Genomic DNA, 13164 nt, shown 5'->3' with positions numbered 1-13164 from the left:
AACACACAAGGACCTACTGTATAGCACAGGGAACTCTGCTCAGTATTCTTTAATAACCTAAATGGGAGAAGAATTTGAAAAACAATAGATGCACGTGTATGTATAACTGAATCACTCTGCTGTACACCCAAAACTATCACAACATCGTGAATCAGCAATACTCCAATATAAAATAAAAATAGAAACAGGACACCAGAGGTAAAAAGCAGGGCACTGGATGCACGTACAGCTTGCCTGCAGGAAACACTGGCACCCCGGAGCATGGCAGAGGGTGAGCATGAAGACAGCTCCCACCCTCAGAGGTCTGCGAGGGATCGCAGTCAGCCCCAAGATGCATGTTTAATCAGAATCCTGCCCCTCGGGCGCAGTCATGATGCTTAGCTAATAGGCCTCCTTCACAGAAAGAAGGAGGACCTGGGTCTGTGGCCTCGTGCTGTGCCCTGGGGGGTGGTACCTATTTAAGTACTCTTTCTCCATTGGCCACAATCCTGTGGGACCCGCAAGTATAAGCCCCATTGGCCACCAGAGCCATGTGATACAGAAGTGTCCCCTGACAGCAATCACAAAAATCAAGGTGCCAAATAGGAGTGTGAGCTCTTTTCTGGGTGACACCAATTATTTAAGGTCTCAAGGGACCAGGAACACAAGCTCCCCTGTCCTCCAGAGGCATCCGCAGGTGGCAGCCACAAAAATCAGGGCAGACTTGTGTAAAAGCTCTCTTCTGGGAGATTCTGAAGCTCTGGAGCACAGCAGAGGGAGAGCATGACAATGGCGCCCACCGGTCCTCGTCCCCGCAGGCTCCTAGGAGTATGTGTAAAATTCGACACCTGCCTCTCAGGCTGCAACATGCTTATAAGAATTTATCACGCAGGTCTGCTCCTCCTCTTATTTTCCCTGTTTCAATGAATGGCACCACCCTCTATCTGCATGTCATCCTTAAATCCTTTTTCTCCTTCACTCCCGCATAGAACATCAGTCACCAAATCCTACTGATTTTTCTTCTTTAATATTTACTAAGTGAATCTATTCTCTCCAGATCCCTCACTCCCACCATTGTTTCAGCACTCTTTGCGTCTCACCTCAATTGCTTCCGTAACCACCTAAGTGGTCCTACTGACCCTTGCCTCCCTCGTCCCTGTTTTACATCACATCCAGAACGATATTTCTGAAGCAGCAATCTGATAGTTTTAACCACTGCTTAAAAGAATGAAACTATTTCCTATTTCCTTTAGGATAAATGCCACCAAACTCCTTACTGTGGATAATAAATTTTCATTTTATGGGTACTTGCTGACCTACTGTAGTCATCTCTCCTCACTCCTACTCCATGTACTTTAAGCTCCAGTCATAAAAAAGCAATTTATGATTCCCCAAATGCACTATATTTTCTTTTGTGTCTGTGCCTTTTTGCACGCTGTCCCCTCTAGCTAAAACAGTCTTACCACCACATCCACCCCCTTCACCTGACGTGTTTCTACTTGTCCTAAAGTATTAGCTTAGATGTTCCTTCATGGGAGAATCTTTCCCCTCTCTCCAGTCTGCATTAAATACAGCTTTTACGTGCCAGTGGCATCCAGTGTTTACGTTTATCATAAGCCCTCATGTCCTTTTATTGCAATCATCTGTTTCCCTCCAAAGGAGGGAATTAAAATTTAAAAATTAAGGCTGGGACTTCTCAGGGAGCTTGGAGAAGGCACTCAAGAATCAGACAGGTTAAGCCTACCCCATTTGTTGACAATCTTCCATCTTAAGATCCTAGAAGACCACAAAATTAAGGCTTCTAAAATCAAGTTTCTTAAGGAAACTTAGTTCACATATCCTTAGCGCCAGCATAAAGTCTCACATATAATAAGCACTTTGTAAACATTTTTGAATGAGTGAAATAATGGTAATGGTTTATTTCATCTCAAAATATATATAGTCAAAGCTGTACTCAAAGGAAAATTAATAACTTTAAATACTTTAATTTTTAAAAAATCCAATTAAAATAAACTAAATATTAGCTCAAAGGTTTAGAAATTTCCACGTGAGTTAGAAACAGAAGGAAATTTCTTTGATTTGACAACAGCTAACAGAAAGCAAACGACGTGCTTGAGGATGAAACATTAGTAATGTTCCCTTTAAAGCTGGAAACAAGGCAAATTTGCCTGCTGTAACATGATTCAGCATTGTTCTAGAGACATTAGCTAATACAATGCAATAGTTAATAGAAATTATAGGTATAAATATAGCGGAAAAAAGATAAAATTATCATTACATATAAGTGATGTGATTGTTTACATTTGAAAAACAAAATCATTTGAAAACTATTCAAAATAATAAACTTTAGTAAGATGATTAGATACAAGATAAAGACGCGAGTGTTCATTGCTTTCCTAATTGTCAGGAATAAACAACTATAAAATATATTTTAAAAGAGCCTGCTTACTATGGCCATAAAAAGTATAAGATGCCTAGGAATAAATCTATCAAGAAATATATAAGACCTACCTACATTGTGGTTAAAAGGTAAGTTCTGGAGTAAACTGCGTGGGTGTGAATCTCAGATCCAGTGTTTACTAGCTGTTGACCTTAGAAAAGTTTAACCTCTCCATGTGTTTATATTTGTAGAAGAAACTACAAAACTGTATATATGCACTTGTGATTAGCACTTCTCTGTGTATTTAGGTTCTGAGCTAGTTTTGACTTGACCAGCTTCCTCAGCTGTAAGACAGAGCTAACAATGACTGCTTCCCAGGAGTTGGGAATAACCGTGAGAAAGTGTCTCAGTGTTCATGGAGCATGTGTTTTGCCTCTTGTAAGGTGCATTGCAGATGTCATGATTAGAGCGATGCCATCTCTTTCTTGTCAGAAAGCCTTGCCATGTCTGCCATAGCCTCTCTAGCGAGAGCATTGCAGGAAGAAAGGACATCCTCAAAACCAGTAACCCTGCTGGATCACTGGAGGCTGCCCCAGCTCTTAAGAACAAAATGAGATTCCTCTTAGTTTCACATCCCACAGCCCAGCAAACGGCTAAGATTTCTCAAGATGTGGGGGAAGAAATTCTTTCAATTCCTCACGCTCCTCTGTGTCCAGAGATGTTGCTTGCAGTCTGCTCACCTCTACGTTGACCCAAACTTAAAATGCAACACTTCTTTTTGTTCCCTGAAATTATCCTTTCACAAAAGCATGGATGAACAAAATCTGCTTCCCTAAAGATTTTGTATTCCACCTGAAGGGAGGAACGTTGCATTGCCTTTTGCACAGCGAACCACTTAAACATCCATATTCGATATTTTTGTTTCCAAAAGTCTTTTTTGTGACAACCCACTGCTAGGAATTTCTGTGTCTCTGCCTCCACATTCATCCGGCTTGATCAGCTCCTCTTTTCCAACCACTCTCTCGTTACCCCCATTCAACTTCAAATTTCTCTCCCTTCCCAATACAGAGCAAGCCCACCCTCTTTGGCTCCTATTCCTTGACTTATACACATAAACCAACCTGGTGCTCAGCAGACCAAAGCCCTTTGCTTCAGCAGCATCCCCCATCTGCCATAGAGGAGCTATAGAAATAGAAAGAGCCGTTTTTCCTATTATATGTGATTAAACCCATTTCCTGACTTGTGGTCAAAATGCTAAATGGTATTTGCATATGGTCCTGTGGCCCTATTCTTAAAGGAGTTTGCCTTTGTCATATTTGTTTTTCTTCCAAAGGTGTCCCTCAACCTAATGTAACTTGGTTGAAGAAAGGAGGATCTCTGAGTGACAATATTTCCTTGCTTTTCAATGGATCCCTGTTGTTGCAGAATGTTTCCCTTGAAAGTGAAGGAACCTATGTCTGTACAGCCACCAATGCTCTTGGAAAGGCGATGGCAACATCCATCCTCCACTTGCTGGGTAAGCGTCAAATTCTTGTTGTCCTTCAAGTGCTTCTATAATATGTACAAAGTAGGACCTGGTTTTGTTGATTCTGGGGTCAAGGAGTAAACAAGTGGACATTAAATGGTTTTAACTATTGCTGCCACTGCCCACTTACAAACGAGCACTAAATCTAATACTCTGTCTTACCAGTTCTTCTCTTAGAAGGTTGTGACTTTCTTGCTGTTCCTTCTCTGCCTAAGAACCTACATTGGGATATAAACTTTCTGCCCAGAATCAAGATCCTTCATATTCTGCCTTTACACCTGCTTAATTCTTTTCCCTGACCTCCATTGTAAGCTAGCACTAAACTCTGTTCTAGGCAACGTGGTTTCCTGCCCTGTGTTCCAAACCCCCCTCCACACACACCCCCCATGTTGCTTCCCTGGAAGTGTGGCTTCCATTCATATTGCTTACCCAGGAAAAGTGCTCATTGCACTCATACTGCTCACTGCCTTTATCATGTTGCCCCAATACCTCCCATCCTGTAGGGCCAACTGAATTCCTATTTCCTGTGTGAATCCTTCTCTGATTTTTTTGGCCCTCTCCTTTCTGTGGTCTCACCCCTTGGTCCCTAAGTCCTAACACACATTGGTCTCCAGTTGTTTCCTCTTTCATGTATGTCTCCTCAGCTAAATTGTGGGTCCCTCAATGGTACAGACCATGTCTAGTATTTCTTTTGCAGTCCTAACAGTATAATAGAGTATGAGGCACACAGTAGGTGCTCAACAAATACTAATCAACTGAGTCTTAAGACATCTTGTAGTGGGGTCAGTATTGTAATTTGGGGAAGGTCATTGCAGTGAGCCCCCCGCACAGGGTGATAAGCTGGCTTCTGCTGCTGCTGTCTGTCAGGGATAAGATCTGGAGCTCACGAAGTCTTGTCACCAGAATGAGCTTTAACTTGCAGGGCTTTGAGGACTGAATAAATAATACTTCTCTTTCCCCCCCAGAGTTTGGAAGTGATTGAGAGTTAATCACAGAAGTCAGTTAGACTGACGTTAGGCATCATTTATTATTGTCCTTTGTCTCTCCAGCACCTAACACAGGTGTAAGTATTAAATAAGTGTTTCATAAATGAATAACACTGAGTCACTGGCAGAACTGGTATGAGATTATAAAATCCACAGCCAAACTAAGAGGATGATGGAAAGAGCTTTCTCCATGGCTTTTCTTGTTGGCAGTTAGAGGAGCCCAGAGACATAAATAGATGGGGAGTTGGAATAGGTGTCATGCACAAAGTACTTTGATGTTCCTGAACTCTTTAGATATTTACAATAGCACAGTGTAGGGGGCAGTGATCTTTTATCCCATTGTATAAATTGAGGAAACCTGCTACTCATTGAAAGTTTGTACTAGAGGACTTCCCTGGTGGCGCAGAGGTTAAGAATCCGCCTGCCAATGCAGGGGACATGGGTTCAATCTCTGGTCCGGTAAGATCCTGCATGCCGCAGAGCAACTAAGCCCGTGAGCCACAACTACTAAGCCCACATGCCACAACTACTGAAGCCCGCGTGCCTAGAGCCTGCGCTCTGCAAAAAGAGAGGCCATCGCCATGAGAAGCCCACACACCACAACGAAGAGTAGCCCCCACTCGCCACAACTAGAGAAAGCCTGTGCACGAAGACCCAACACAGCCAAAAATAAATGAATAAAGAAATGAATAAATAAGTAAACTTATTTAAAAAAAAGAAAAAGTTTTTACTAGAGCCCAAATATAAAGTCATCTCTTTCAGTGTTCTCCATACTGCCCTCCTTGACTCTCAGTGCTGATCAGAAAGGCACTGGTGTACCTCCATGTGGCCCTTCCCAAAGAGCCTCTGTGGTCCTCTAGGATCTTAATATGGAAGATTGTCAACAAATGGGGTAACTTAACCTGATTCTCGAGTGCCTTCCCCAAGCTCCCTGTGAAGTCCCAGCCTTATTCCTTGCCTCTCCCCCTTCTCCACTCATGAGTCTGTGTGGGTGTCTCAGTTCTGCCCTGCACGCCTCTTCTCTCAGAAGTCTCTCTAGTCAAGCAGCTTGTGACTTTGATCACATGACTGAGGGATCAAGAATGTCTTACATCACACAATACACAGCATTCCTACACCATCCTTCTGCTCTTACACTCATGCACTCCTGTAAAACATCACCCCTTCTTCTGTTCCCAAAGCTGTCTGGAAGGGAAGAGCCCTATAAGCCCCAGCTGCTTCCTCCAGTCCCTTTTGGAATTCTGGTGAATGTATTTTTTCCTAGCTTGTTAGTTAGGCTGTAAACCCTGAAAACATGCAGAGATGCTACATGTTAGCATAGTTAATAACTCTAACTAAGCCCCTGTGGCTCTCCGCACACCCAGCCCCACACATAGCTCCCAGATCTGTGTGAGCCTGAGTGTCCTGGGACAGAGTATTCTATTGGAAAGGAATTATTTCCCAGGAGTTGTTGTCTTTCAGAACACCCAAGATGGAACAAGAATTAGATAACTTCTAATTGGTAAACAAGTGTTCCTTTTTTTTTCTCAGAACAAAGACAGTCAGGCAGTAAACTTCTGTTTCCCAAGGACCATAAACAGCATATGCTCCAGACATCCACACTGAAACCAACAGTAATGGGCCAACAAGAGAACCCCTACCTTCAGGTCTGGGATTTGGGCTTTTTTTGGGGGATTTGCTGGTGGTAAGGCATGTGCTAAGAAAAGGAATTAAAAGACCCTCCATGTTTTGCACTTTGCAATAAGTAAAATTATTCCTAGGCGTCCAGCCAGCTTTTCCCTTCCCCCTCAACCTTCTGGGGTTCAACTTTTTCCTTCCATATTGAACGTTTTTTTTAAAAAATTCACTCCTGAGGAAGCCCACAGAGGTCATATCCCAAATCTGCACCATTATTTGTGGTAATGCAGACATTGGTTTTCCAGTTGCAAAACAATTGCTAACTTGGTAAATATTAACAGAGGGAAGATTTGCTAAGAACTGTGCAATCAATTCTTTCATTTGTCTTCTTTCACAAATATTTTTTTCTACACATATCAGTACTTGGTCACAAGAACCTAATCTAGGTATTTCCAGCTTGCAAAACTCTTTAGGAGGCCAAGGGAGAGAGGTAGAGTTAAGAAAATCAAAAATACTTATGAGAATAAGGTGTAACTTTGTGGGTGTATTCATACAATGAAATATTATTCAGCAATAAAAATAAAAGAATGAATGACTGATACACAGGACAATATGGGTATATCTCAAAAACATTATGTTAAGCAAAAAAAGCCAAACATACAAGAGTACGTATCATATGAAGTCCAAGAACAGATAGTACTGATGTATATTAACAGAAATGAAGTAGTAGTTGCCTGGAGGAGAGGGAAATTGATTAAAAAAGAGGCAGGAGGAAATTTTAGGGGTGATGAAATGTTATATACCTTGCTTTGGATCACGGTTACATAAGTGCATACAGTTGTGAAAACTCATAAAACCACATGCCTGATATCTGAGCATTTTATTGTAAATGAATTATACCTCAGTAAAAAAATGCATATATTTTTTTAAAGAAATGCATGTGTGTCCTGCGTTGAATCATCAAGGTGGCTTTGTGAAATGTGACAGAGTAGAAAAAGTTAGATTTGGAGACAAGACACACTGGGCCCCAATCCAGCTGAAGGATCTTGGGAAAGTCACTTAGCTTTTTGAAATGTCCACCTCTGCAAGTAAAACTAATCTAATTCACAAGATGGCCATAAGGATTAAATGAAAATTGATGTTAAAGTGTTTAACTCAGTACCTATCACCTGGAAAATTCTCAATAAACTTAGCTGTTTTTTAAATTTGTTTTAAATAAACTGTAATCCTGGTGGGGGGCAACTAAAAATATATTCTCTTCTCCTTTGCAAATGATACCATATGCAACTTAGGACAAATATTCCAAAATCAAAAGGAAAACCGGGAAAACAATTAAGTTAGAGAAATCAGTCCCTCTGTGAGGGAGCCTGTGGACACAACTGGTAGCTATCAATTACTTGTGATTATTACAAAAAATCTGGCACTTTCTGTGATCATACACAAATGTGTCATCATCGTGTCCTACCTCATCTTTTTACCAAGTGTCAAAAGTGAAGGAAAAGGCTGCTTGGAAGGGGGATTAAAGTAAAAACCGTTATAATTATTGGAGGGGGTCAGCTTCAAGGTTTCTAAAGGAAACTCCCATTTTCACCTTTCCAGATGTCTCCAGGACAAATTATGTATGCAGTTTCAGGAATAATCTGAAATTTAGATTCAGAATTAATGGAAAAATAAGAATGGAATTGAAATGCAACATTAACATTTCTGCTTAATCCCTGCTCCCTGCTAAACATCTTTCATTTCTCGGCCTGATCCACTTTGGAGAAATAGAACCCACTGGGCATCCTTAGGGCATCCCCTGAGAGACCCTCCACTCTTGTCCTGTTGGCTCTGCTTGGAGAGTCCTGAGGAGCCAGCGCACTGCACAGGATACCTCCGCCTTCTCTCTGGGCTTTTTCTGGCAGATCCAGCTGGTCTGCAGTAGCCCCTCACCCAGGCTGTGGTCCAAGGGCCCCGTTCTGGCTGCCATTCCCACCAGTTATTACAATAAGCTATCTGAGGGAAAAGGAGATTTAAAGGACTCCCTTGCACTGTATGATGGCTTATTCTCTGTGTGCTACTCAGAGCACCAGACAGGCAGGTAACCAGAAAACAGCTGGCTTTTGGCCGGGGTGTCTCCAGCCCATCATCATTTCTCATCTGTCATGACATTCATTTTCTTTCCACAGAGACTTTCTGGGAGCTTGGTAGCTGGACACATTGTTCTGCCACTTGCGGCCACTTGGGAGCCCGAATTCAGAGACCCCAGTGTGTAATGGCCAACGGGCAGGAAGTGAGTGAGGCCTTCTGTGAGCACCTCCAGAAGCCGCTGGCTGGGTTCCAGCCCTGTAACATCTGGGACTGCCCCTCGAGGTATGTGTAGTCATCTCAGCAGTACCAGGTTTGGGCTTGTTTTAAAATGCCCAGTCATTTGGATTTAATAACTCGACCACTATGATTTGTTTAGCATGTACCATACAAGGCACTCTGCTAAGTACTTTATGTGGATCACTTCACAGTCACCTCTGAGGTCGATGTCGTTCATTTTCTATTTTACAGATGGAACAACTCCCCTAGGCCGCACAGTTACAAGGGCCAGAATTCAAATTGAGGTAGTCTGCTTTCACAGCATCTGCTCTTAATTGCTACCCAAATCTGTTTCCTGCACTCACAATGTACCTTAAGAGCACAGTGAAGCTGATTTCATGGGTTTACCCAGGAGATAAGGCAGCGGGCCAGATCATGAGAGGTACTAGTTAAAAGCACAGTTCCGTAGACTCTACCCCCAGGGGTAAAACCATTACTAACCTTTCTGTGTCACAGACAACACAAATCAATGGTTTTAAAAATGTCCAAAGTCAAACTCATGATCTCCACCGAATCTGATCCGTCCCCAGTGTTCCAGATCACATTGGCAACATCCTGAACTCCCACTTTCCTCTCACTTCCATCTGTTCTTGTCAATTCCCACTGTTACCAGTGGAGTCCAAGCCATCATCATTCCTCACTAGGACCACTCCAGGAGCCTCCTGAGTTTTGTCTCCTTTCTAGAGTGCCTTGTCCACTCTATAAGAAGAACCATCTTTGAAAACACAAACCCATGGGACTTCCCTGGCAGTCCAGTGGTTAAGACTTTGCCTTCCAGTGCAGGGGGTGTGGGTTCGATCCCTGGTCGGGGAGCTAAGGTCCTACATGCCTCAAGTCCAAAAAACCAAAACATAAAACTGAAGCAATATTGTAACAGATTCAATAAAGACTTTGAAAACGGTTCACATCAGAAAAAAACCTTAAAAAAAAAACCCTAAACACAAACTCATCATGATGCTCCTCACTTGAAAAGGGAACCCTCTTGCACTGTTGGTGAGAATGCAAATTGATACAGCCACTATGGAGAACAGTATGGAGGTTCTTTAAAAAACTAACAATAGAACTACCATATGACCCAGCAATCCCACTATAGGGCATATACCCTGAGAAAACCATAGTTCAAAAAGAGACCTGTACCACAATGTTCATTGAAGCTCTGTTTACAATAGCCAGGACATGGAAGCAACCTAAGTGTCCATCGACAGATGAATGGATACAGAAGATGTGGCACCTATATACAATGGAATATTACTCAGCCATAAAAAGAAACGAAATTGAGTTATTTGTAGTGAAGTGGATGGACCTAGAGTCTGTCATACAGAGTGAAGTAAGTCAGAAAGAGAAAAACAAATACTGTATGCTAACACATATATATGGAATCTAAACAAAAAACAAAAAAAATGGATCTGAAGAAACTACGGGCAGGATAGGAATAAAGACGCAGACTTAGAGAATGGACTTGAGGACACGAGGAGGGGGAAGGGTAAGCTGGGACGAACTGAGAGAGTGGCATGAACATATATACACTACCAAATGTAAAACAGGTATCTAGTGGGAAGCAGCTGCATAGCACAGGGAGATCAGCTCGGTGCTTTGTGACCACCTAGAGGGGTGGGATAGGGAGGGTGGGAGAGAGACGCAAGAGGGAGGAGATACGGGGATATATGTATACGTATAGCTGATTCACTTTGTTATAAAGCAGAAACTGACACAGCATTGTAAAACAGTTATACTCCAATAAAGATGTTTAAAAAAATAAACAACCTTCCATGCCTTCCCATTGTTCTTAGGACAAAGGTCAAAGTTCCTGGCATAGGGACTGTGTCTATCTTGTTCATTTTGTCCCCCAATGTCTAAAATAATGCCTTGCACATAGTAAGTGCCCAGTACCTATTTGCTGCCTGACCAAATAGGTGAGTGAAAGAATAAAAGTCCCTGCGTGCTTGGGTCTCAGGCTGCCTTTCTGCCTCATTGCTGTGTCTCCCAGCCTGGTTATTGGATCTCCATCCACAATAGTCTTTTTCGTCCCTTCGATATACCGTTCTGTCTCCTGACTCAGGGCCTTTGCACATACTGCTTACTCTCTTTTCACTTAGTTATTCTTATTCATCTATTTTCAGGAAAACCTTCTAGTCCCCAAACTAACCCAGACCCCTGTGCTATATGTTTTTCTATTTCCATGTCATTCTTCTGCACAGCTCTTACCACAATCTGCCTGTCTTGCTCACATACTGGACCATCGGTTCTATGAGACCCAAATCCACAGCTGGTGTGTTTAACAAGTTATCCCCAGCACTCAGCACAGTAATCACCCCATTGTACACTCTCTAAAAATATTTGTTAAAAAAATGAATGAATGATTGAATAGCATAGTCCCTAGCAGATAACTGACCAATGATGCCATCGACTGAAAATAATGCACAACCTAAAAGTTGAGAGGTATGTTTTATTCGACGGACATTCTGAGGACTTCAAGCTTGGGACATAGCATCGCAGATAATGCTGAGAAACTGTTCTGAAGTGGCAAGGCGGGGAGTGGGGAACCAAGATATATAGGAGTTTTTGCAACAAAAGACCAGGTAGTTGGAATATCAAAAGATTACTCTTAATTAAAGAAAACCAGCTATCTCAAGTTAAGGAATTTAGCGCCTTTGTCTGTATGGGAAGATGCAAGAGTCTGGGCTTACCGAAATCATTCCTTTGATGTGCACCTCCACTATCTGGGGCCAGTGTCCTGTGCTTTCTCATCCTGAGTCTCCTCGGGGTGGTGCACCGTCAGGGCAGCTGTAATGTGATGGCTTGATGGCTGCAACATCCTTTGTTTACTGACATGACAGGCAATATTTTAGTTCACAATGACAAAATTCACAGTAAAAACAAACAAAAAAAAACCAAGACAAAAACCAAACAGTAGTGATACTTACTGAGCACAAACCTGTGAGGCAGACACTATTAATCAACCTCATTTTACTGAGGAGGAATCGGAGGTGTACATAATGTTGTACAGCTCACTGCTCTGTGCAAATGCCCACCCCGGATCCATGATCTGTGCCTTGGAGGAGAAGTGGGAGGCATGGTCACACCGTGAAACAAAAGAGATGCCTCGGAACACGTTATTAGAAGAGCCGTGGATACCGTGGGCACCTTGACCTCTCTTGCAGTGCCGTAGGCACCTTGACTCTTGCATGAGCTCTTCCTATCCTTCAAAGGAAGAGCTTGTGCAAGAGTCATCTGTCCCTCAGGAAGCAGCAAACTGATGCTAGAATAACTAGGAGGAATTTGATCCAAGAAAACTGGTTTATATCAATTGTTGATTCTCACAATGAGAATTCACATTGGGAAATTTATCCTTATTTATTAAGTACTCTCAAGCCTTTAGCCACTCCTAGAAAAAAGAGTCATACACTTTCATACCTAGAAGAAACAGTAGAGATCATCTAACCCTAGATCCCTCTACATCAGGGGTCCTTCACATTTCAGTGCCACGGATCCCTCCGTAGTCTAGAGAAGCCTATGGCTCCCTTCTCAATCAAGGGTTTTAAATCTATAGAAATAAAATATACTTGACTACAGAGGAATCCAATTAATTATATTGAAATATAGTTACTGAAGTAGTTTTAAATGTGTGATGTAATAGGAAATTTGCTTCTCTATTAACACACTAAATAATAGGATCTACTAGTACAATTGATTTTGAAATGGTGATGAATATAATTGCTGTTTTGGATGCCTGCCACAATTCTCATGTCATGTGAAAGCAGCTATGACTTCTATTGCTAACAAAATCACAGGTATTGCTATTACTACTAGATGTTGTTGCCTACATTTTTACAATTGAAGGCAGTACTCAATTGCCGTTAGAGCTTAGTGGCAATGAAGATGTAATCCTTTTCCCATCCAAGTCCATGGTTCCCTTGCAGAACAATGGGGCTCAGGTTAGGAACCCCTACTCTTCAGTATCCTGGTGGCAGCTCGAACATCTTGAGTGACAGAGCACCCAATATCTCCAAGGTGTCCACTTCCAAGTTCAGTCTTCTATAATCAATATGAACTTTAGGGTCAGATAAATCTAGAAGCAGTCCCAGCTTTCTTGGCATGTTAGTTATGGGACCATAGCTATTTAACCCTGTGGACATCGCTGTCTTCATTGCAAGAATGGGAACAAGATGACAATTACATTAGAAAACATGCGAATGTCTCAGAGCACAAAGAGCACATAGGTGATTTAGTAATATTTAGTAATATTCCCTTTGCTTTCAGTGAGTTGAAATCCACCTTTTTGAAGTTTCCACCTAATTTTGCCCTAGCTGTACTCTATGAAGCCACACAAG

The 13164-nt window shown here is 42.1% G+C and overlaps 1 protein-coding gene across 1 annotated transcript in view; it reads left to right on the top strand.

Annotated features, from left to right (window-relative positions):
- ADAMTSL3 (ADAMTS like 3) overlaps positions 1-13164 on the top strand; it is a 358752-nt gene that overhangs the window by 333255 nt on the left and 12333 nt on the right. Inside the window, 4 exon segments of the mRNA XM_024742722.1 lie at positions 3693-3875; positions 6401-6463; positions 6466-6516; positions 8656-8839. Coding sequence (XP_024598490.1) covers positions 3693-3875; positions 6401-6463; positions 6466-6516; positions 8656-8839 — 481 coding nt within the window.

The sequence above is a fragment of the Neophocaena asiaeorientalis genome, unplaced genomic scaffold (assembly GCF_003031525.2).
Source record: "Neophocaena asiaeorientalis asiaeorientalis breed wild unplaced genomic scaffold, Neophocaena_asiaeorientalis_V1.1 scaffold155, whole genome shotgun sequence".
Lineage (NCBI taxonomy): Eukaryota > Metazoa > Chordata > Mammalia > Artiodactyla > Phocoenidae > Neophocaena > Neophocaena asiaeorientalis.
The sequence above is the reverse complement of the archived record's forward strand: the minus strand, read 5'-3'. Positions and strand labels throughout refer to the sequence as shown.